The sequence below is a fragment of the Euprymna scolopes genome, chromosome 44 (assembly GCF_053919585.1).
Source record: "Euprymna scolopes isolate OS-2025 chromosome 44, ASM5391958v1, whole genome shotgun sequence".
NCBI classification, from domain to species: domain Eukaryota; kingdom Metazoa; phylum Mollusca; class Cephalopoda; order Sepiida; family Sepiolidae; genus Euprymna; species Euprymna scolopes.
Window position 1 is genome coordinate 31,875,696 of NC_136525.1, and position 26,727 is coordinate 31,902,422.

The window sequence follows — 26,727 nt, forward strand, 5'->3', positions numbered from 1 at the left end:
ATTACTTATATAGTTCTAGTAGAATATGCAATTACTTATATAGTTCTAGTAGAATATGCAATTACTGATATAGTTCTACTAGAATATGCAATTACTGATATAGTTCTACTAGAATATGCAATTACTGATATAGTTCTAGTAGAATATGCAATTACTTATATAGTTCTAGTAGAATATGCAATTACTTATATAGTTCTAGTAGAATATGCAATTACTTATATAGTTCTAGTAGAATATGCAATTACTTATATAGTTCTAGTAGAATATGCAATTACTTATATAGTTCTAGTAGAATATGCAATTACTGATATAGTTCTAGTAGAATATGCAATTACTGATATAGTTCTACTAGAATATGCAATTACTGGTATAGTTCTAGTAGAATATGCAATTACTTATATAGTTCTAGTAGAATATGCAATTACTGATATAGTTCTAGTAGAATATGCAATTACTGATATAGTTCTACTAGAATATGCAATTACTGATATAGTTCTAGTAGAATATGCAATTACTTATATAGTTCTAGTAGAATATGCAATTACTGATATAGTTCTAGTAGAATATGCAATTACTTATATAGTTCTAGTAGAATATGCAATTACTTATATAGTTCTAGTAGAATATGCAATTACTGATATAGTTCTACTAGAATATGCAATTACTGATATAGTTCTAGTAGAATATGCAATTACTTATATAGTTCTAGTAGAATATGCAATTACTTACGCACTTCTTGGCCTTCGGGACAAGATCAAAGTGTAGATCCAACACCAACAAGAGGGTTGGCATGGGGGAAGACTGTAGAGAAGCAACTGTCCCCTCAAGAGTATAAAGACTTGTACTTGACCAAGTACAGACAATACATAGAGGGGGCAGAAATTAAACCAGTGCCAGGCGCTTGGGAGGCAATCGAAGACAGAGTGCTCTCCCTCATCATCTCGGATATGCCGGAAAACCGCCTCCTAGGGATGAAAAAGGAAGACATGGCAGGGCTCCTACATAAGCTAAATATCCCGGTATTATACCTGTACCAGAGGAGCTACGCCATGTGGGACATCCTCCTACCCACCAAGGAAGATGCAGAGAGACTCTCCCTCCAAGAAATAAAGCATGGGAGAGTCAAACTAACACCTGAATACCAGGGCAAGAGAAGGACTCGGGTGCAGGTATTTAATGTGCCAACCCAAATACCTGCGGAAGTATTAGGATGCCTCTTCAGCCAGTACGGTGAGGTAGAACAGGTGACCCCAATACGGTCAAAAACTGGGACTCACCTGGGCTGCTACACAATAGCAATGAGGCTGAAGAGGAAAGGTTTTCAGGCAATACCACCGCTGCTGACATACAAAGACGCCAGCATAACGGTAGTGGTGGAGGGCCGTCGTCCACACTGTTGGTTCTGCCAAAAGCAGGGCCACATGGCTAGGAGTTGCCCCCAAAGGGTAACCCCTAATCCAATAACCCAAAAGGCGGTCACATCCACTGAGACAACGCCCGCACCAAAACAGGCGGCAACAACCCCTGCAACTGCAGCACCAACCCCAGCTCCAAGGAAAACTCAAACCACCCAGGAGGCCAAGGGGGAAGAATGGAGCACGGTAGTGAGACAAAAGCGGAAACACTTAATCCCTTCTGCCACCGTCCCACCACCAGCCCAAAAATCGAGGCAGGAGCCTCTGCAAATGCAGAAACAACAACAGCCACCGCAGCCAATGCCGCGGAAACAACTGCAGCAGCAACTACTGCAACAGCAAAATCAGCAAGTGCAGCAGAAGCAGCAGCAGCAACGACACCAGCGAGAGCAGCAACAACAAAAACAGCTGCAGCAGCAAATAGAGGAGCAGACACAACCAACGGTCCCCACACCAATCGAGACGGGGATCAAGCGGAGAAAAGACTGCTCCTCTGAGGATGAATCCGCAAGTGAGAGGGAGAGGAACTCAACCTCACCTCTCCCCGGTTCATCTGAAAGAATGAAAAAGAAAAACAAAAGAAGAAAAGAGGAAGAAAAGGTGGCCCCCACTCCCTGTGAACATACACCACCCCTAACAACAAAATCCACTTCCACCCCCAAACCACACACTGCAACAACACCAGACACCGCACCAACACCAGACACCGCACTAACACCAGACACCGCACCAACACGAGACACCACACCAACACCAGACACCGCACCAACACCAACACCAGACACCGCACCAACACCAAACACTGCACCAACACCAACACCAACACCAGGCACCACACAAACACCCGTCCCCACACCAAGGCAAACTGAGCCACTACCCCAAAAAGAAAATGAAAAGAATGAACCGAGGGAGAGGAGAGACTCCTCTGCCTCTTGCAGACCAAAGGTCCTTGCCCCTGAGGAACTATGTTATGTAGACCCTCTATCTGTGGCCACAGACATTTCCCATCGGCAGAGGAAAAACTTAAAACCTCTGCTCGATTACAAACAGATAGAGGGGAAAGATGTAAATATCCCCTCAAATTTCCCGGACGCCCCACTCCTAATAACCTTTGTCAGAACTCCAGAGGCCTGCAAGACCAACTTGTGGACAAGGCTGCAGGCCGCTGAAGGGGCGTTTCCGGGAATTGAACTGGTTAAAAAAAATGACCCTTCTCTTGATGAACTGTCAAAACAATGCAAGGGAAGGGTCCCAGTGTTGGTCCATCCGTCACTCTATAGGGCCCTTAAATTGACCTACCCTTTGGATGTCGGCGGCATTGTGAGAGAAGGTCAGGACATGAAAAACCTGACCACCTTGAGCATTGCACACAACGTCGGTGTCCTTTCCCCGGCTGACTTCGGAGCTGAGTGTAACACACCTTAAGGTAGGTACCATGGCTTTGAATTTGGCTAGTCTGAATGCGAGGGGCTTGAGATCATCGGGCCGGGCGGCTCGCCTCCGGCACGACCTCTTGTCCCTGGGAGTGGATGTCGCTGCGATTCAGGAGACGCATTTCGTTTCCTCTGTGGACTGTCAGGTGCTGGCCCGAGACTTTGAGGTTTTCTCAGCATATGGCAGCCCGCGGGGGAAGGGAGTTTCCGTGCTGGTTAAACGTACCCTGTCGGCGACGGTCGACGTTGTCCATAGAGATGCAGTGGGTAGGCTGGTTGTGGCCGATGTTGCCGTAAAAGATTCTGTGTTTCGGGTGATTGCGGTTCATGCGCCCAGCACCGCTCGTGAGAGGGTCTCATTCTTCAGTCAGCTTGACGCGTTTGTAGATTGTCGGAAGCGGGTAGTGCTAATGGGGGATTGGAATTCCATCTTAGACCCCGACATAGATAAGGTAGGAGGCGGAGCTAGAGGATCGGAGAGGTGCGAGTCCAGCCTGGCTGATCTGATGGCTAGATGCGGTCTGGTCGACAGGTTTCGGGTCGAGCATCCAGGGCGGGAGATGTGGACGTGGACCAATAGTGTTTCCTCCTATCCAAATACTTATTTGGACAGGATGTTAGTTAGGAGAGGCGAAGTAGACTTCTTATCTTGTCCCACGTTCACTTGGCTAGGCCAGACGGACCATAAATTAGTTATGGCCCGGCTGAAGCTAGGAAATAGGCCTAAGTTAGCGGGGTACTGGAAGTTAAACACCTCCCTTCTGGAGAGACAAGACTTCCAAGATCAGTTAAGAGAATTGATTAAAAAGGCACTAGTGGGGGCGGTTACCGGGAGTAAGTGGTGGTTAGGTCTCAAAGCCAAGATCAGAAGCTTCTCCGTCAAGTATGCCCAGCGCCTCGCACTAGATAAGGCCAAGACGAAGAAGAAGCTAGAGCAGAAACTAGCCCAGGCTACCGGGGAGGGTGATAGGGTTAGTCAGGAACTAGCTAAGCAGGACCTTCTACGCGAGACTAGTGAGCGTTACGAAGGCCAAGTAGTTAGAGCTAGGCTTAGAAAGATAGGCAACGAAGCAGTCAATTCTGATGCAGACGTGCGCCGTGAGGTTTCTAGGCGTGGCTCGGACAAATATATTGCAAAAATCAAACATCCGAATGGACGCACCCTGGAATCGACTCGGGAGATCTGCGAGGGGTTTCGAGAACATTTCGAGGAGCGTTTTACGCAGCAGCCCGATCTTCCGGTCCTTGAGTTTAGCGACTATTTGGCCGACTCTCCCCGCCTCGAGGCGGCTAGAGCGGCTGGTTGCGAGGGCCGGGTGACGGAGCAGGAGGTCTTTACTGCGCTGAAGCAGGTCAGCTGTGACAGATCGCCAGGACTTGATGGTCTGCCATACGAACTGTACTTGAGGCTGTCGCCCATGTTTCTGCCTCTTCTGACGGATATGTTCAACCATTGGTTTGCTCAGGGATCCATCCCAGGGCAGGTGACCAAGGGAGTGATCACATTGCTGAAGAAAGGTGACGGGCATGGAGGGGAAGAGTTAGATGACTACAGGCCCATAACTCTGCTAAACACAGAGTTGAAGATTTTGGCCAAGGTCCTGTCGAATCGGCTGCAGGTTGTTATCGACGAGTTGGTTGAACCAGAACAGAACTACGCTGTGAAGGGGAGATCGATTCAGAACAACTTGCACCTGATCCGCATGATCCTAGAGGGGGGAATAGATGACGACACAGAAGCCGCGCTGATAAACTTAGATCAGTCCAAAGCTTTCGATAGGGTCGACCATCGTTTCCTGGCATCTGTCTTAGAGGCCGCCGGTTTTAAACCGGACTTTTGCAAGTGGATCTCCATAATGTATCGGCAGCCCATGGCTGTCGTGCAAGTGAACGGAAAGCGCTCGAAACCCTTTGTTATCTCTCGGTCGGTTCGTCAGGGTTGTCCGCTGTCGCCCCTGCTTTATGTCCTGGCTTTGGAGCCTCTTCTCCGCAAGCTGAGACATGGGGAGGCAAATTCGGCCCTGCGCGGAATGGCTCTGCCTGGCGGCTCAGCTGCCAAGGTATCCGCGTTCGCCGATGATGTCACGATCTTCGTGTCGGGCTCCAGAGACATTGAGGTCGTGTCGGAGGCACTCACACAGTACGAAAGAATTACAGGGGCCAAGATAAACCGTAACAAGTCGGTAGGACTGCGGTTGGGCGCATGGAGTGGCAACGCAAACCTCCCTGCGCCCTTCAGCTGGACAGATGGCCCGGTCCGGATCCTCGGCGTGTGGTTCGGACCGGGTCTCCAGCTTGACAAGAATTGGTTGGAGGTACGGTCAAAGGTGGAGGCTGCAGTCAGTTCGTGGCTTCCTAGGAAACTTTCCTTAAAGGGTAGAGCTGAGGCGTGCGCCACTTACGTCTTTCCTCTCATCCTTTACCGACTGGCCGTACTTCCCCTGCCTGCACAACACCTAAAAGCTCTCGTCGAACTCTTGTCCTCGCTCCTTTGGGACAGAGGAAGACACTGGGTGAGCAGACAGGTCTGTATTCAACGTCCGTGTGAGGGAGGCTTGGGAATGCCGGACTTGAAGTGTCATCGAGATGCTGAGAGACTGGCCTTCCTGAGCAACTATATGCAGGAGGACCAACCGTGGCACCCCGTGGTTACTGCCGCCTTCCCCGACCTCGTTCTCGACCCTTCCATCGAGAGCCGTCGCAGGCCGCGGGGAGAATCTGCCTACATGAAAGAGTGCCGAGCCGCGCTAAAACGACTACCAAGGTCCAGTGACCTTGTGACTGCTACCCGTAGGGAACTCCACAGGGATCTAGTGAGGGAGGCCGCTGACGACCCGCTATGCGCGCGTTTGGGGTGGCAGCAGAGTGAGATCCGCTCCGCGTGGAGCTGGGCGCCAGGTTCGAGTCATCTGAACAATTCGGAGTTCTCTCTGACCTGGCGATTGGCCCGAAATGCACTTCCACTCAACAACATACAATGCAGTTCTGGGTTTCTGGAGTCGCCCGATTGTCCCCGTTGTGGGACAACGGCTGTGGAAACTACGGATCACGCTTTCTTTGATTGCCGCGAACTCCGCCAGTACTGGTCGTATGTCAGTGGGGTGACGGCTCGCATCGATCCTGAGCATCCTCGCCCAATTACTGTATCCAATGTTGTGGACAACGTGAGGCCGCCGTGGGACCGGGAAAGACAAATGGTCTACGTTACGATTCTGGCCGTGGCGAGAATGGTGATTTGGACGTCGCGTCTGCAAGGTTGCCGGGGGGTGTTGTCTTTTTCTGATCAAGATCTGATCGCGTTCTTTAAACACCAACTACGGGTGAAGATCAGATGTGATAGAAGAAGGCTGCATCGCGCGGCATTTGACAGAAGATGGATACATGTGGCAAGTCTGTGTGTACGAAGAGGAGCCAAATTCGAATACGTGTTCCCCGCCTAGGTGTGGAACGCGCAGTTCTGTAAAGTTAAATTAAACAAGTAGTCTCTCAGCTAGCTGAGTGTGTGTTCCATCCCTCCCCGATTAGGAAGCCTCCAAGATCCCCATCCCCCCTTACCTGCAATTTTTGTTTTTCACCCCTTCCTCTAAATTTTACCCATCTTGGAGAAAAAGAAATACAAACTAACCTCCATCCCTTACCCACAAAATTTTCTTTTCTCCATTCACCCCCATCTAGAGGGCATCCCCACCTAGAGACTGACCCGCAGAAGCGAGGTTCCTTTTACAAACCTAGTGGAACGGGCAGTCTATCAACTAGACGGGGTTGGGAGGGTCCTACTAATCACCTTTTGTTTTTTCTTCCCCCTCCCTCGACACAAATGAATTATTGTTACCATTTTATTGTTATCTTTTTTGTTTTTACACGTCAATAAAAAATGTTTTAAAAATTGGGAGTTACTAGGACGTCCCCCAAGATGAAAGGGTGAATGCGGTATTATGGTGAAAGAAGATACTAGCTGGGAGAAACTTTTGACTTTGTTTAGTTCTGGAGCGACAAGGATGACCAACGACCCCCAAAATCCCCCCTTTTGAGTTGGCCATGTGCCTAAGTTTTTTGTTCACCGTTAATTTTACTGTACTTTTTTAACATGAATAAAAGATTTAATATCTCAAAGTGTAGTATCTGTTCCGGCAGATGCTGCAGCTGCACTTCTATTTCTTGTTCTCTTTCGGTGGAGGAGAAGTCCTTCACGACTGAGACAATTTTTATTTTTGTACCTTTTCTCCACGTTAAAAAACGACCCTGGTGTCTAACTCTGTCCCGTGGGGAGGCATAATAAATAGGTACTTATATAGTTCTAGTAGAATATGCAATTACTTATATAGTTCTAGTAGAATATGCAATTACTTATATAGTTTTAGTAGAATATGCAACTACTTATATAGTTCTAGTAGAATATGCAACTACTTATATAGTTCTAGTAGAATATGCAATTACTGATATAGTTCTAGTAGAATATATAATTATTTAAATAGTTCTAGTAGAATATACAATTACTTATATAGTTCTAGTAGAATATATAATTACTTAAATAGTTCTAGTAGAATATATAATTATTTAAATAGTTCTAGTAGAATATATAATTATTTAAATAGTTCTAGTAGAATATATAATTACTGATATAGTTCTAGTAGAATATATAATTACTTAAATAGTTCTAGTAGAATATATAATTATTTAAATAGTTCTAGTAGAATATATAATTATTTAAATAGTTCTAGTAGAATATATAATTATTTAAATAGTTCTAGTAGAATATATAATTACTGATATAGTTCTAGTAGAATATATAATTACTTAAATAGTTCTAGTAGAATATATAATTATTTAAATAGTTCTAGTAGAATATATAATTATTTAAATAGTTCTAGTAGAATATATAATTACTGATATAGTTCTAGTAGAATATGCAATTACTTAAATAGTTCTAGTAGAATATATAATTATTTAAATAGTTCTAGTAGAATATATAATTATTTAAATAGTTCTAGTAGAATATATAATTATTTAAATAGTTCTAGTAGAATATATAATTACTTAAATAGTTCTAGTAGAATATATAATTATTTAAATAGTTCTAGTAGAATATATAATTACTTAAATAGTTCTAGTAGAATATATAATTATTTAAATAGTTCTAGTAGAATATATAATTACTGATATAGTTCTAGTAGAATATATAATTACTTAAATAGTTCTAGTAGAATATATAATTACTTAAATAGTTCTAGTAGAATATATAATTACTTATATAGTTCTAGTAGAATATATAATTACTTAAATGGTTCTAGTAGAATATATAATTATTTAAATAGTTCTAGTAGAATATATAATTATTTAAATAGTTCTAGTAGAATATACAATTACTTATATAGTTCTAGTAGAATATATAATTACTTAAATGGTTCTAGTAGAATATATAATTATTTAAATAGTTCTAGTAGAATATTCAATTGCTTATATAGTTCTAGTAGAATATATAATTACTTAGCAGTTGGCACAATATTTAATTACTTCTATAACTCTAGCAGAATACTCATTCCAGGATGAGTATAAGTGTTTCAGCCCACTAGAGAATTGGCCCCATCCCAAACAAATGCTAACCAGGTACAACAGTCTACCGCAATAGCAGATATGAGTATTAGCCAATCATGCTTCCAGTGGCAAACCTCCATAGAGGCAAGGATCTAGGATCCTTGTTTCAATATGCTGAGCTAGGTTTTCAGCTGGTCTTCATATCATTTTTCGAATCCTGAGGAGGGCTAGTTCAATGGCTTTGTAGATGAAGTCATCTAGATGATGAGAAACAGTATGACGAGGACAGCGAGGTCGATCATAGAATGTAGGAATGATCTAAGCTGACAATTACCTCGAGATTTTTTCCCTTGTATCATCAGTTATTTAAAAGTTTGTAAACTAATATACATTGTCCTTTCTCTCTCCATAAGTTAATTCTCTCCAATAAAACCTTGAAAAACTCAGCAAAGTCTCCTTGTGTCATTCATGAAAGTTAAGTTTATTTCACCTAAGTTAAAAAGACGAGACAATCAACAACCCTTAGACAATCACAGTCACTCATGAAATGCAGTGACGCTGAAAGAAGTAGTGAATAAAAGAGCAGCACGTAAACATCCTGCGCACATGTGCAAAAAAAGACTTGATTTGGTTTCTTGATCAGTTGTGAGGGAGAACATAATATTTGCAATTTCTCATTGCTGGAAATGTAACAAGTTCAGAAAATGTTTTTGTGCAGGATTTTGTCACATATTTCCATTCTATAGATATTACATGAATTGTACCATTTTTGAAAAGAGCAGATATTACACTTTGATCTTAGTCCAAAGGCCAAGAAAGTATATTTTAGTTCAAGTTTTATGTTTCACACAACAGCATCATCAGATGAAATTTTGAAAATTACTATTTTTGCATTGCATCTTTAGTGATTTGGTGACCTCATCTTTTAAAATAGGACTAATGGGGGTACCCAGCATTGCTTGGGTGTGGTGAAGTGTAGGAGGGGGTAATTCCAAACAATAAAGGGAAAATAAAGAATAAGCAAACGAAATAACTCTGTTTAAATGTTAAAACTTCTTGAAAAAATCAGAAAAACAAACATAAAAAAGCATCGAATTTGATGAAAAAATAAAAAAAAAGAAATAAATGAACAAAAAAAATGGCATAAATAACCCTGTTTAAAATTTAAAAATTGAAAAAAAATTAAAATATCTGATATGTCAGCACGAACGTACAACCTTAAGACAACCATGCTGTCACTATAACCACTACTGTACGATTGCATGAGTGAAGTAAAATCATTTATTTTCTATTTAAACTAATTCAAGAAAGAACGTTTTTCGTGCATGCATGTTTGGTTAAATTGTCATAAAGGAACGATTTTTTTGCTACCCTCCCTCATTGCAAACGACTATTTCTATAGGAAATAATTGACCGTTTTTTCTAATTTTCACTTATTATTCGACTGAGACATCACCCTTTCAGACGATACCGGTTTCAACCCAGTTCGAAGCCGCTGAGAAAAGGTTTAGGCAGATATACATACATACATTTAAACAGACAGGTAAGATTTATACAATAAATGTGCCCGGGTGTTTGGAGGTGTGTGTTGAGCAAAAGAAAAAAAGTGGTAGTAGGCAGGCAGCTCGAACCCGTAATGCAGAAGGAGGAAAAGAATGTGAAAAAAAAAAAGTGACGTCTGTCGTTGCATCCATCACCAAACCGGAAGTGGCGAAGGTTTTGATTAATCAATCGAAAAGAGGGAATGACTTTCAAAAATATTGGCAAAAAAAAAAAGCAACCCTTCCTTGTAGAAAAGTGCCCAGTTCAGGGTGAAGGAATTAATGCTTTTAGCCGATTTTTTTATATTTGTCGTCCAAAGGGTAAAGTTTCAAAACAATACCAATCTTGTGAAAATCCGTCATCTCTGTCGAAATTTTTAGGCATACATACATACATTTAAACAGACAAGTGAGATTATAGATGATGGATAATAATAATAAACATGAAATTACCTTAGCATATTATTTTTATAGAGATGCAACAAGTTGGGATAAAATTTTCTACAACTCATTTCTACAGTATTTCAAAAGATAATTCCAACAGACATAAAACAAAATTGAAAGCTTTAGGAAATCAAAAATAGTTATTTTTAAAAAAAACGATTGCTTTCATGCCTCAATGATAAGACAAAAACAATTATCAGCTTTTGTGGCTGTACAAATAAAAAAACGATTGCTTTCATGCCACAATGATAAGACAAAAACACTTATCAGCTTTTGTGGCTGTACAAATAAAAAAAACGATTGCTTTCATTCCACTCCTCAATGATAAGACAAAAACACTTATCAGCTTTTGTGGCTGTACAAATAAAAAAACGATTGCTTTCATGCCTCAATGATAAGACAAAAACACTTATCAGCTTTTGTGGCTGTACAAATAAAAAAAACGATTGCTTTCATTCCACTCCTCAATGATAAGACAAAAACACTTATCAGCTTTTGTGGCTGTACAAATAAAAAAACGATTGCTTTCATGCCTCAATGATAAGACAAAAACACTTATCAGCTTTTGTGGCTGTACAAATAAAAAAACGATTGCTTTCATGCCTCAATGATAAGACAAAAACACTTATCAGCTTTTGTGGCTGTACAAATAAAAAAACGATTGCTTTCATGCCTCAATGATAAGACAAAAACACTTATCAGCTTTTGTGGCTGTACAAATAAAAAAACGATTGCTTTCATGCCTCAATGATAAGACAAAAACACTTATCAGCTTTTGTGGCTGTACAAATAAAAAAAACGATTGCTTTCATGCCTCAATGATAAGACAAAAACACTTATCAGCTTTTGTGGCTGTACAAATAAAAAAAACGATTGCTTTCATGCCTCAATGATAAGACAAAAACACTTATCAGCTTTTGTGGCTGTACAAATAAAAAAAACGATTGCTTTCATGCCTCAATGATAAGACAAAAACACTTATCAGCTTTTGTGGCTGTACAAATAAAAAAAACGATTGCTTTCATGCCTCAATGATAAGACAAAAACACTTATCAGCTTTTGTGGCTGTACAAATAAAAAAACGATTGCTTTCATGCCTCAATGATAAGACAAAAACACTTATCAGCTTTTGTGGCTGTACAAATAAAAAAACGATTGCTTTCATGCCTCAATGATAAGACAAAAACACTTATCAGCTTTTGTGGCTGTACAAATAAAAAAAACGATTGCTTTCATGCCTCAATGATAAGACAAAAACACTTATCAGCTTTTGTGGCTGTACAAATAAAAAAAACGATTGCTTTCATGCCTCAATGATAAGACAAAAACACTTATCAGCTTTTGTGGCTGTACAAATAAAAAAAACGATTGCTTTCATGCCTCAATGATAAGACAAAAACACTTATCAGCTTTTGTGGCTGTACAAATAAAAAAACGATTGCTTTCATGCCTCAATGATAAGACAAAAACACTTATCAGCTTTTGTGGCTGTACAAATAAAAAAACGATTGCTTTCATGCCTCAATGATAAGACAAAAACACTTATCAGCTTTTGTGGCTGTACAAATAAAAAAAACGATTGCTTTCATGCCTCAATGATAAGACAAAAACACTTATCAGCTTTTGTGGCTGTACAAATAAAAAAACGATTGCTTTCATGCCTCAATGATAAGACAAAAACAATTATCAGCTTTTGTGGCTGTACAAATAAAAAAACGATTGCTTTCATGCCTCAATGATAAGACAAAAACAATTATCAGCTTTTGTGGCTGTACAAATAAAAAAACGATTGCTTTCATGCCTCAATGATAAGACAAAAACACTTATCAGCTTTTGTGGCTGTACAAATAAAAAAATTACATTGTTCAAGTGGATGTTAGGAGCATACAAAGATTCATATATCACCAATTTCTACATCAACAATATTCCCACTTGGAAAATTCTCATTTGGATAAGTATCATTAAATTCTAATTACATAAATAAATATTAGACAAAATGAAATGGAAAGTCATCTTGACGAATTTTCCATGTCAGACCTACATAGCAATGCATCTTATGTTTCTGAATTTTGGGGATTGAGAATTTGTAGTCTCTGAATTATTCCAACCAAATTATTATTAGTCCAAATAATACACATCAACTCAAAAATTTAGGAACAGAATATCAAATCGGTACAAATATGAATTAATATGAAAATGGAAAAGTTTGGAATAACTACACTAAAAACTAGCAAGAATGGCTAATCACCTTACATTCATATGCTGTGATCTTAATTTAGTTCAACCAGGTTTAACGTTGAAACTATGAGTCCAAAGGAAACAAAGGAAAAAAAAGAAAGTCATGATCTTCTCCAATATAAAATCCACAATTGGTAGAAGAAATATTCATTACGAACCAAAATCTCAAGCAACTTCACCCTCTACCTGGAAAGTATATCCTGACTGATAACAAAGCCCTCATCCAAGAATACCTACATATTTCATAAGAATTTAAGGTCAAATCCCACCAAATAAAGAAATGAGAAAAAACATAAAAACTCACTAGCAGAACAAAAAGAGGTAAGCATGTGAATTTGATGAATTTATCAGATTCCAAACATCATTATCAGTGTTTATTTTTTTTTTTAGAATATTTATGAGTGGGTTTGTTCAGTTTTCATGTGAAAAAATGTATGCTTGATTTATGCTGAATACAAAATATTTCTTCATCAGTAATTTTTCGCAGCAGTTGTTGCTGTTATGTAACTTATTGAAAATGTTTTGGTACTTAGCTAGAATTACACATAATTTTTTTAAAAATATAGACAGATCTTTATGATGCACAGAACGAAGATGTCATATTCCAAAAATTATGTAAATTGATGAAGTAGTTTTTTAATTAATATAAAATTTTACAATTTTTAGCAATTAATGAGTTTTGACAGCCATAGCATAGTCTGTAAATCTTGGTAGTAAAATTTTGCTGTTGCCCTTGAATTTTTGAAAAACTTGTGAGCTGACAGTTCTACAATCTTGCATCATAAAATTTTCTTATTTAAAAAAAGAAAAATACTTGATCAATTTATGATTTTTGAAATATGACAGTTGTTCTGTGACAGATACGGACATCAAGATTTTTATTTAAGTGTAATTGTAGACAAGCATCAAAGTTTTTACACTAACATTGCTTGCTAGAATTCTTATCGACAGACATGAGCAAGAAGAGAAAAGGGAGAGAGGGTGGATGGATAATCAACTGACGAGCAAACTGTCTCGCTCTTTATTCTTTTTTCCTGTCCATTTCTATTTATATAAAAAAAAAATTTCCATTTCTATATAAATAAAAGTTTTAATCTTACATTTACAAGAAATTTATGAATGAAATGTTTAAAATTTTGTTTTCAAGTATTACAAGAAACAAATGTGAGCTGGTGAAGTGAACTTGTTCATAAAGATTGTTGTATTTTTGAATTTTCAAGTGAGGATTGATAAGTCATACTATTTGGATTATTCAAACTACTGTTTTCATCTCGAGTGTTTTTTGCACAACATTTCGGTCAATGTAACTTCACATCTTTTCAAATGTATCTTAGTGAACTCGGCAATCTTCCTGTTAAAAGTTGGTATTTGCATGGAATTTCTAACAGAACCCTTCATTTAATTTATACTCTTGCTCCGTTAGTCTTAAATAATTTGCAATTGTATTTTGAGTGCTGTCTGTATTGAGGATTGAGTGTTAATGCTCCCAAAATTTATACTAGAATTGTCCACAATGGTAAAGAATTTTGTAAAATTGAGTTCTATATTACACTCTTTTTTACATAATAACATCCCTTCCTGAGAAACCAGTTGATCCTCGAAGAAATAATTTCTTTTAAATTTTAGATATTATTTATCCAGGGCAACACTAATCAGGAAAATACCCACTTTGTGGTTGTTTCTTTTGTAGTTAATTTTGTTGCCCTTTATATAGTAGATATCTTCAAAAAAGGTTAATGGCTCCATGACACAATCATTAGAAATAACATTACACAAATATTTATGACGAAAATCTATTGAAGGGACAATACATTACATAAGGACTACTTTTATTACTAAACATTCTTGGTGTCTTTAATCTTCGTTTAACAAGAAAAAAACAGAAAAAAAAACTTACTTGTCGATCCAACTTCTGAATAATGATCCTCTTGGAAAACAACTTCTGTGTTAAAAGGGTTGAACCGTTGCCCTTCAAACCATTCACGGTCACTTATTGTTGACATATGTTTCATCTTTTCATGAGATGATGTGCTGCTGGCACTACTGTGGCTTCGATTCTTGGACGGCACCATCACTTCCATTTTATCATTATCTAAGCGCACAGTTTTAAGTGGAGGCAAACTTTGGCGTTCCTGGTTAAAGTCTGAGGAGAGAGGTGGCGGTGAAGATGATTCACTCCAAGAATTGTCATTATCGTAAATGTTGGAACATTGGCTGCCATTAAAATTTTGATCTTTTTTATTAGCAGTTTTTAACTCATTCGAATTCAATTCTGTTGTTGGTTTTGTTTTTTCTAAGGAAAAAATAAAAAAGTAAATTTAAAAAAAAAAAAAAAAGATATAGAAATGCACAACAATTTAAAACCAATACAGGCAACCTATCTTATCTGAACTACTATTCTTATCTTGGTTGTTATTCTCAAAACGTTTCAACCAATATAACCTCTAATCTTTCTTATGTGCATCTTTTCAAATATGAAAATCTTTGTTAAATTCAGAAATTTATATGGAGTTTTGAATATGGTACAATGGTTAAAAATATTGGTTAGCAATCAGTTCTAAACGACAATATAAAAATGATAACTAAGAATTGCATAATAATTAACACTTCTACCCAATTATGGCTGGAGGAACAAGGGGAATCTACTCCTGTGGATTAAATAAAAGGTTAAGTCCATATAGGTTTTCGAGTTCAAAAAGAATGCATCTGAAAAAGGTTAGTGGTTATATTGGTCAAGCGTTGTGAAAACAAAAATCAAGATGTAAATGGTTGAAGAAGTCAACTAATCAAAATTATCAATCCTCATCTCAAAAATTCCGAAAGAAATTTACATCATAACTAGCAAGGCTACCAAATATTGCCTCCCCCCCCCCAATTTCTTCCCTCCCTTCCCTCTCTTGCTTTTCCACCCCACAGTGGGTCAAGAAATATTGGAAAAAATATGACTATATTAGGTTAGAATAATCTCCTGGTCATGGTTGAGGGCTCATTGAATGCGTATTACTGAGGTGATTTCAGTCCTAAAATAATTTTCAAAATTTTCCTATTTCAGATGTCTGGGTCCAAATAACCATATTTGGGCATACGGGCCCAAAAACACATTTTTTGGTATATCTTGGCTTAAAATGATCTCCTGCTCATGGTTGAGGGCTCATTGGAAGCATATTACTAAGTTGATTACAGTCCAGAAAATATTTTTTTTAAATTTAAGGTTTTGTGGTGTCTGGGTCCAAAAGACCTCACTTTGTATAGACAGCCGAAGCTTTAACTTGGCTTTACATGATCCCCTGATAACCAGGACCAAAACAAAACAGAGGTTTTAGACCAAAAATGATTGAAAAAGTTAATGCTTTACTATGCCAATGAATACTTGATTGTTGGTCAGTTCATCTTCCTCTCACACTTAACATAATTTAACTCGCTTAACAACAATTTTCAAGAAGCCAAATTTAACAAAGAAGAAACAACTAAGGACAGTTCAACAACAAAGCCTCTCAAACAAAGCATCATCATTGCTCAGCGACCCAAAGACAGGGTGAGCTTTCTTACAGTATCTTGTTGAGTGACAATGCTCATTACAATGTTTGCAAAAAGACTGAGCTTTAAGACGGACATGGTCGACTTTCAGATCCGAACCTAACCACAATCAATTTATAACATCTTCTTAGTTGTCAGCTTGCGATGTTTTACATGCCAATTTGAGGCAGATTGAACGAAAGATTTTGCTGTTTGCCTACAAACTGGATTCATCAAAACATTTCAAACCATGACCATCATTTATATCGATTAGTTCCCATGAGTGCGCAAGAAGTTTGTGAAGGGTTCCCACCCTTCACAAACACTAATGCTTGCGTTGACCTGAGATGGCACCAGGGTGGAAGAATATTGTGTCCAGCTTGCTTTAGGGTTTTCCTAAGCATAGAGTAGGTATCTCTTCCCAATTGACAATCAGTCATGATGGAGAATGCTGTGTCAACAGAAACTGTGGATGACTGCTCATGTGAAGAAGCTGTAGCAGCTGGCTGTTGCCATACGTTGTCTCTAAATTCCCGAGCTCTCTTTTCCTTGCACTTCTCGAGGAGCAATGCGAGAATTCTCAGAGGGGATTTGTCATTTTCTGCTGCATACTCCTCCACTTGAATCCATAGTTCCTCAGTCCACTGGGTTGTCTTCAATTGTCTCTCACCCAACTGATCCAATGACTTCTTGGGTTTTTTTCCTGGACACTTCTGGTGCAATAATGGTTAGAGGTTGATAATCATCACTGTCGAACACAACATTCGTGGATGGGGCATCCCTCTGAGAACTTTACTTACTCTTTTGAGCAGCTATGTATTTGGAATACCGTGACTTCATTTCGATCAACTTTGCATGCAGCAATTCACATGACTATACTTAAAGCTTCGCCACCAACTCTTCTTCAACAGCGTCCCAATTTGGACGTACGAAATTGTTAAGTTTGTATGCTTGGCACATTTTGTAGAAGTCATCCCATGTCAATTTCATTGTTAAATTTATTGTTGTTCTGTAAAATTAAAAGTAAATCATTAAATATAGACAATGATAGGTAAATATGGTAGTTTCTATCACTCATTAATACATCCTTAATATAATCTGAACATGGTATTTGATTAATCTGAACATGAAAGGGGTTGATTTTGGGTTAAATCTGACTGCATTTTTAGATTTCTGAGGTCCAACACCTTTCCCATGTGAAATTTCAGCATCAGATATTCATTTGATCCCCCCCCCCCCCAAAAAAAACACGAAAATGTTATCTGACAGCGGACCCTCCAGAAACAGCTGTATCGGATATCAAAGAATTAGCTTCTAATGAAAATTCCATTTTTTTGTTTTTAATTGCTACAAGTGAGATTCCTCAATATAAGGATTAATTAAGAGGTATATGTCTATATTTTCAGAAAATGTAGTCTAGAGGAAATCTGGCTAGTGGCATTTGGAGATTTTTACCATCTTGTGCCGAATTTTGGTGTAAAAAATGGTAATTTTTTTTAGATTTTCAACAAAAATCGGCTGAAATTTTGATGAAAAAAGTTTATTTTTATGGAATTGAGGATATAACAATAAAATATTTGTTTGAATTCAGTAAACTTGGGGATTTTCTTGATTACTGTGAAAAAAAATCAGCACTCATGGACAGGTTTTCAACATTTTTTAAGCATCCTTAAAAATTTGGTGGTTTAATGCAGTCTTCATCAAAGTAACAATTTTAACTTATCGCAAAATTGAAACATTGCCGATCTTCAAACATTCACCATCTTTCAAGGAATTGAGCGTTTTAGTTAATTTTTTTTCCTAGTTGAATTGGATTTTTTCTCTACTTTTAAGAAAACTTCAGCCTTAAGTTGTCTGAGAAGATCTCATTTTTGGTGATTTCCTTGCTCCAGCCCACTGTGTACCCAGCCCATTCCTCTCTCTGGGCACATACAAATAGACAATTCTCCCTTATGTAGATTCCTCAAGGAATGATTTTTGCTTAGTACATGAAAATAGTTGGAACACACACACATTGAAGAAATCTGCATCAGTTTAGGGTCATAGAATGAATAATTTTTTCTAAATTTTAGATATTATTCATTTGGGCAATTCCAATTGTCATTTTTAGTCAGACATACAAACATACACACATCACAAACACAAACAACTGCCTTTTATATTGTCGTTTTGTTGTCTCTTTTGTTCTCTTCTCACCTCAATCAACAAAAATTTCACATTCATCATATTTGGTTTAATGTCGATTTTATATGCTGCTACGTATTGATTGAATTGCTTAGAAATGAACTTCCAAACTAACCTATCTCTGACCAAGTCTTTATCACTAAATCTGTCAAATGACTGCTAATTAACCTGTTCTACACCTAACCCAAAGATACTTATCCATTCTTTCAACCCAAATCAGCAGTCTCTCTATACTGTTCAGATTTAATCTTTCTATAAAGCCACCAAATTTTAAAATATCTTTAAGACTTGCACTATGCATCCATTGTATCACTCTTGTCAATGCAACAGCTACCCTCAACCCTTACTGGCTGCTTTTCACTTCTATACATCACAATACAAAGAGGTCCGATAGACTGTTCCCTTGGTCAACAGCATTCGTCGAAAGAAACTGTTTATGGAATTTCATCTGATGTTAGACACACTAAGGAAGAAAGCAAACGTATTTGGAATTATGGCAGCAGTTGAGGAGGTGAGGATGAATAACGAGATGGGAAAGACTAATTAGCAGAACATAAAAGCTGCTCAGCAATGAGAGCTGAAATATATAACAAATGACAGTAATAGACAAATGCTCATTTATCGTTCATCTCCTCCTGCCAACAACAACAAGACGTGCATCTTAACAGCTGGGCCAGATATGGCAGGGAATGGAGCCTCATTGTTAAATGCACTTGATGCAAACTATTCTTTTAGATACTGCTCCAAATTTGGTATATCGTAAGTAGCGAGGAATTGTAGACATGAAGATCTCTCAGAAAAATCGCATTGAAATGGGCGAACAGTGTTGATCTGCTTTTGTTCCACAAAAGGCATTTGATGAGGTTAACAAGTGGATAAAATGTTCACATCAACACAACTCTGTTTACTAACATATAGCCTGTCCACTTTATCACAGATATACAGGTCTTGCTTAGTTGATAGTAGTGGTGGGACGATTAATCGGAATCGGAATCGTTAATCGTAAGAATCGTGTATTTTGGGAGGTATCGGAATCGGAATCGCATCGTTAAAAAATACCTTAATTTTCCGATTCCTTCATTACGATTCTTTAGTCTGATGTTGAAAAAAAGAAAAAAATTTCCTGATATTTCTAACCGCAAGAGAGAAATAAAAAGAAACCAAAGAAATTCATTATTAACAGGGCAATGCTTAGTGCCCCTCCCTTACAAGGTTCATTGATTCAGATCTATTGTAATCAAAACTACAAAAGAGTTAACTTGAAAAGAAGTATGCAGGGTTCTACATTGCGAGTAAAAATAAAAAAAACGCTTATCCTTTTGGCAATTGTTTTTTTTTTTACTGACAAATCTTCTAATAGTGAATGAAAATGCTTTTTCAACTTATATTTTCTTAAAATAAATCGAGCAAAGTCAAATTATTTAAACAGTAAAAGGTTTAATAGAACAATATACTTTTTTTTTCTTTTTTTAAAAGAAGGCTTTTGAAAGAAATATCTCTAAAATGAAATTGATCACGTTGTATTATTTCGCAAAGTTTTGACAGTAGTCGGTTTCTTTTGAAGTTTCAAAAAAATCGACCCCATACCTATCTCTTCCAAACCTAAAGTTATTAAATAACCCCTTCGTTAATTTAAGGGTAATTAATTCAATTCAGTCAAGTTTTTTTTTTTTTTTAATTTCATTGAAATAAAATCCATTATTTTTTTTTTCTCCAGAAAGATAAAACCCTGAATTTGATTATATTAAAAGCAGAATAATATAATCTTTTTTTCTAGAATTTTAAATTGAAAATTAGAAGTGCTTTGCGCAGTTTTTTGCCGAACGAAAAAGAAATTAATATATATATTTTTTAAAGGTTTTGTAATCAATTAATTTTTATGTCTAAATAATATTTACGATTAATTAAATAATTTCATTTTAAAAAGTATTTATAAATAGAATTTTACAAAGGACTTATAGTTTAGCAATATTGAACCGCATCAACCATGTGTGAATTGAACACAGTCAACCAAAAAAAAAAAATTCAAAAGAAAATGCGGGTTTGTATTACTGTACACATAGATTCGAAAAAGTTGTCAAAAAACAAATATATAACAAATAAATGTTATCAAAGGCAAGATAAGTTATTTTTCTACCTAACTGGATGTATTTTTTGGGTTTTTATTCAATGTAACATGTTTATTCAGCTCGAAAAGCATACAATGTTTACCGATGTATTGGAAAATTCAAAATGGCGCCCGACACTCTCTTTAACACGGTAAGTTCAGGAAAAGATGTTATAAATAATAAACTATACAAAGTACTGCTAGAAGCTCGCTCAATATATGTTACCGTGATATATTTTGACATATATTCGGTGATTTTTAATAGTATTTTGTCTAGTTTATTATTTATAACACATTTTCCCGAACTTACCATGTTAAAGAGAGTGTCGGGCGCCATTTTGAATTTTCCAATACATCGGTAAACACTGCATGTTTTTCGAGCTGAATAAACATGTTAGATTGAATAAAAACAAAATAAATTACCCAGTTTGGTAGAAAAGTAACTTATCTTGCCTTTGATAATATTTGTTTGTTATATATTTGTTTTTTGACAACTTTTTCGAATCTATGTGTACAGTAATACAAACCCCAAAATTTAATAGTAAATTATTTGTTTACAGATAAACTGAATTTTCTAATATGGCCCAAAGTCCCAAAAAAAGTCTTTTTGAAGATGATGAGTTGAAAGCCATTTGCAAAGTTTGTCAAATTAAAATATCGCGAGGAATAAAACCATCTAACATGACCACAACCAACATGTTAAAACATTTAACTATGAAGCATCCAAATAAATTGGAGGAGCAAAATAAAAAAGAAAAGGAACAAAAAATTACCAACTAGTCACTCAGAGCAGTTTTATTAGTGAGGGTCGAAATCGCAGTGTCTTTTTTTTTTTTTTTTTTTGCCTACGTTACCATCTAGGTGTCACCATTTTTTTTTAACCCTCCTTAACTTCAAAGAGTAAATACAATATATACAACTAAAAAAATAATTTTTAAAAATGCTGATTCCATTCATGAAAAATTCTTTTAACTAGAAATTAAAACTTAGGTAAAGATAGCTGACTGACAGCAACAGGAGCACTGGTTAACTACTGAACCACGTGGAAAGGTGTGGGGGGGGAGGAAAAAAAGGAAATTAAATGATGATAATAAATTATGATAACCGTCTTTGAAAGGCACTAAACTCCTAAAATTTACTTCTTTAAAATTTTAGACGGCACTCCCCAGCGATTTTAAAGCTCTCTCTCTCTCTCTCTCTCTCAAAAAAAAAAAAAAAAAAAAAAAAAATTTAATTTTTAAGTTTGGGAAAGATATATTTATTATAACCGAATTCCTGTATGAAGACTGGATCTACTTTATTGGACGTTAATTTGTGAGATAAGTAATTTTTCAATGTTTAATATGTTTTTAAAGTTTCAATTATCAATTAAATTTTTTTAATTGCATTTATTTTTCAATTTTTTAAAAAAAAACAGGGTTTTAAATGTATTTTTCAAGGTAACAAGCTTCGAAAGAAGTCTAATAAAAAAAATCACTTAATTTTTAATTTCGACAACCCTGAGAATTTAATTATTAAAAAAATATTGAAATGTGACATTTTTTTATTTAACATTTCTATTAGTTCAATTAATTTTCTTTCAATAATTCATTTCACTCAACAAACTTCACCATTTTTTTTTTTTTATCTTTTTCTGTAATTTTGGTAATTATGTTTGCTCAATTTTATCTAGTATTTCATTTGTTTTTTATAGTGGTATCATTTTTATATGTGTTCCTTTGATATACCCTATTTCAAAATTAGTTTGGCTAAACTTATTCTTCACGTTAGAAACAACGTGTAAAAGCAATGAAAAAGTAAGAAAAAATAATAGGTGTTAACTACTCCTTGTGAATTATGGAGGTCTGAAGAACTGCCGTCACAAATACAACTATCAATAGCTAAACAAAAAATCGTTTTTGAAATTCTTTTAATTGTAACTTTTCGCTATACCTACCTTTTGGTATAAAACACAAAAACTTTCGATTAATGGTATTTCTCATATATGGTCGTTAACTTTGGAAAGGTTATTTTGTATCTACGGCGCCATGTCACATGGTATATTGTTTTTTTTTTTTCATCACGCACGTTCATTTATAAATTATTAAATCAAATATTTAACTTTTTTATATTTAATTAGTATATATTTTCTTTCTCTTCCGCTATATTTTTTTTTATTTAATTCATTAAATCTGTTAATTATGAGGACCAAAATAATGAATCGTGTGTATTTATTCTCTAATTTTCTTGTTTTTGTTCTGTTATATAAATTCTATTTTATTTGTTTTTTCTCTGAAGGATAAATTCTATTTTCTTTGAGTTTTTTTCTGTATTCCAATTAAGTAAAATAAATTTTCTCTAAAATAAATTTTGTTAATTTTTCCGTTTAGTTTACTATATAATAATTTTATTTAAACCAAAACACGACGGTGTAGACATAAAATATCTCTTCCAAAGTTAGGGAACATATTTGGGAACTACCGACCATAAGTATAAAACTACCTGGTATATTTCAAAACAATAAATTCCCTAGGAATCGGAATCGTACTTGGTATCGGAATCGTTAATCAATATTTTCCTGGAATCGGAATCGGAATCGTATAAAAATTAGGAATCGTCCCAACACTAGTTGATAGGCTCTCAACAACGACTGTCACTGGAATCCAATCCTTACAAACAAGAATTGTACCATCAACCGCTTTAACTCACTTCTGGCAAGAATTCAACTGAGAATCTGCAACATGCAACACTCATAAGGCAAAGATATTGAAGACCACCAAAACAAATGTTCATTTCACTGTAAGGGAACATACTCATTGTCACTGGTTTACAGGTCATGATGCACTTCCGCCTCAATTTCTTGGATAACATTACAAGCGGTAAAAACGTCCGATTCGATTCTGTAATGCACATGAGCAATAAGTGCATTGCCCTCCGATACTGAATCATACATTTAACTATGGGCATGACCAGCTGAACAACTTGGCTTTTTGCAGATGGACAAATATTGATTTAACATGTTTGAGCAAGTTTGCGCCAAGCAAGATAATGCGAATATCTGGCGAGCTTGCCAAAAATACAGTACGAATTGCTACCACAAACTTGACATGACTTTGACAACTGAAGGATTCTGAGGATGGTTCTGCTAAGGACGCTGCTGTGAAAAGACTTCAATTCCGAGATTAGTCCTATAACCGGAGTACAGTTCCGAGATTGGCCATATAACCGGAGTACAGTTCAGAGATTGGCCATATAACCGGAGTACAGTTCAGAGATTGGCCATATAACCGGAGTACAGTTCAGAGATTGGCCATATAACCGGAGTACAGTTCAGAGATTGGCCATATAACCGGAGTACAGTTCAGAGATTGGCCATATAACCGGAGTACAGTTCAGAGATTGGCCATATAACCGGAGTACAGTTCAGAGATTGCCCATATAACCGGAGTACAGTTCAGAGATTGCCCATATAATCGACCACAGTTCAGAGATTGCCCATATAATCGACCACAGTTCAGAGATTGCCCATATAATCGACCATAGTTCAGAGATTGCCCATATAATCGACCACAGTTCCGAGATTGCCCATATAATCGACCACAGTTCCGAGATTGCCCATATAATCGACCACAGTTCCGAGATTGCCCATATAATCGACCACAGTTCCGAGATTGCCCATATAATCGACCACAGTTCCGAGATTGCCCATATAATCGACCACAGTTCCGAGATTGCCCATATAATCGACCACAGTTCCGAGATTGCCCATATAATCGACCACAGTTCCGAGATTGCCCATATAATCGACCACAGTTCCGAGATTGGCCATATAATCGACCACAGTTCCGAGATGTGCCATATAATCGAGCACAGTTCCGAGATGTGCCATATAATCGAGCACAGTTCCGAGATTGGCCATATGTTACATGATAAGGGCTGTCCCCTGTTCATGTAAGTATAAAAATAGAGAGATTAGTTAAAATGAAAATAAGAGAAAGCACAAATCGAACCCTGGACATAAGTTTTAAAGAACAATAGGTTTAAATGGAATGTCCAGTAAATTGTTAATTCGGATGAAATAAATAATAAATAAACTATTCAATTGTTTAAAGAATGTGGATAATAAAATATGGGTTAAATAAATTAGATATGTAGGTTGAATTCCTTTGTGGAAAGAACAGAAGAAAAAATAGGTTATTGGGAAATCAATGTCGGAAACGTGCAAAGTCGCGCATGTTGAAACACGTGAATTTTGCTCACGTGGCCGGATGCATGGATTTCTCAATATAGGAAGTGAGAGTTAGTTGGTCGGGGAGACAGTCGGCGAGAGAACTCAGAGACAGGCGGACGTCTGAAGCGAGACATCACTTCAGAAACTAAAATGTGAAACTTTGAATTCTTAATGAGGAAATCACGACAGGTCGTAAAGAAATAAATTCGTCATGCGTTTTGTGATAAAGCTCATCTTTGTTTTTGTGATTTCTACAAAAAGGTAAATTGTATTGTTATTATATGTCTGTGTTATAAAATGTCATTACAACAACATCTCTCTCTCTAAGATACAACATCATATGTAATAAGACAAGAACTCTCACTAAGACTCATATCTTTACTAATAAGAACTCACGTAACATACGCGCACAAGTGGTATCGTCTAATACTAATAATAATAATAACAATATAACACATAATCCAGCACAGTTCCGGGATTGGCTATATAGGCGAGCACAGTGCCGGGAGTGGCCATATAGGCGAGCACAATGCCGGGAGTGGCCATATAGGCGAGCACAATGCCGGGAGTGGCCATATAGGCGAGCACAATGCCGGGATTGGCCATATAGGCGAGCACAATGCCGGGATTGGCCATATAGGCGAGCACAATGCCGGGAGTGGCCATGTAGGCGAGCACAATGCCGGGATTGGCCATATAATCGAGTACAGTTCAGAGATTGGCCATATAATCGAGTATAGTTCAGAGATTGGCCATATAATCGAGTACAGTACAGAGATTGGCCATATAATCGAGTACAGTTCAGAGATTGGCCATATAATCGAGTATAGTTCAGAGATTGGCCATATAATCGAGTACAGTTCAGAGATTGGCCATATAATCGAGTATAGTTCAGAGATTGGCCATATAATCGAGTACAGTACAGAGATTGGCCATATAATCGAGTACAGTTCAGAGATTGGCCATATAATCGAGCACAGTTTAAAGATTGGCCATATAATCGAGCACAGTTCAGAGATTGGATTGTGTAGTGGACTTTCGGTCAGCATTCAAGTTGTGGATAACTTGACAAAGACTAAAGTTACTTCTCATGAAAGAGGAGAACTATTTATGGCACAATGGGAGATTCCATTGTGCACACATGGGCCAGTCTATTCCTTGGATTGTGATTGGCTGAATCACCTGATTAGATATGCTTGTACATAAATACAAGCCCTCAGTCCAGCTCAATCTGATGTCTGTCTTGTGCATTGGTAAGTGTTGCTGCTATTATTATTATTGTTGTTGTTGTTGTGTTATTGACTAACACAGTTCTTTTGATTATTCTACATCTCCCCTCTTCCCCCCCCCCACAAGTAGGCTGGGTTGTGTGAGAGGTGTATCTCTCTTTCAGGCCTAGTTTGTTGTGTGGTAGTAACCTAGAAAGAGCTCGGGGAATCCTTGATCGAAAGCGTGGAGATATATGTGTGGTTTGTTGTTCGGGTTTGGTTGCTGTGTATGTGCTATTACAGGGAGATAGTGGGACATGCAAGAATGTAGTATCGCTTGAGGGAATTGTTGGTCCTAGTGCTGCACTTGGTATTGGGGTTGGTGTAGGCTTAAGTTCGCATTTTCTGAGGAAACGGCGGTTCCTAAGTGTGATTCTTCCGGATCCGTTAACCCTGATTCGGTATTGTCGATCTGGTAGGGAACTGATGATTTTGCCCGTTGTGTTCCATCTGCAATTGACTGGATTTTGGATGGCTACAGTGTCACCAGCTTGTAATGGTGGAAGGTTGTGGGTATATTTATTGTATCTTTCTACTATTTTTGCATTGCGGTGGTGGAGCATTTCCTCGTGATGTTGTGCCACTGACACCCATTCAGGATGAGGCTTGTAGAGGATTGGCTGTGATGGGATGGAGTCACGTAGTCGACGGTGAAGTAATAATTGGGCCGGTGATAGGCCAATGCTTTGGATTGGGGTATTCCGATACTGCAAGATGGCCCGGGCAACACTGTCATTGTCCAAGGAACCGTGGGGGCCTGTGTTTCCTTTCACAATCCTCTTTGCAGTTTTTACTGCGAGCTCTGCCCTGCCATTGGATTGGGGATACGCAACAGA

General features: G+C 37.4%; 1 protein-coding gene across 1 annotated transcript in view; it reads right to left on the reverse strand.

The window, feature by feature from the left end:
• LOC145268762 (differentially expressed in FDCP 8-like) overlaps positions 1-26,727 on the reverse strand; it is a 163,024-nt gene that overhangs the window by 52,870 nt on the left and 83,427 nt on the right. The window contains exon 3 of the mRNA XM_080124356.1: positions 14,504-14,899. Within this exon, the coding sequence (XP_079980482.1) occupies positions 14,504-14,899 (396 nt within the window). The remainder of the gene's footprint in view (positions 1-14,503; positions 14,900-26,727) is intronic.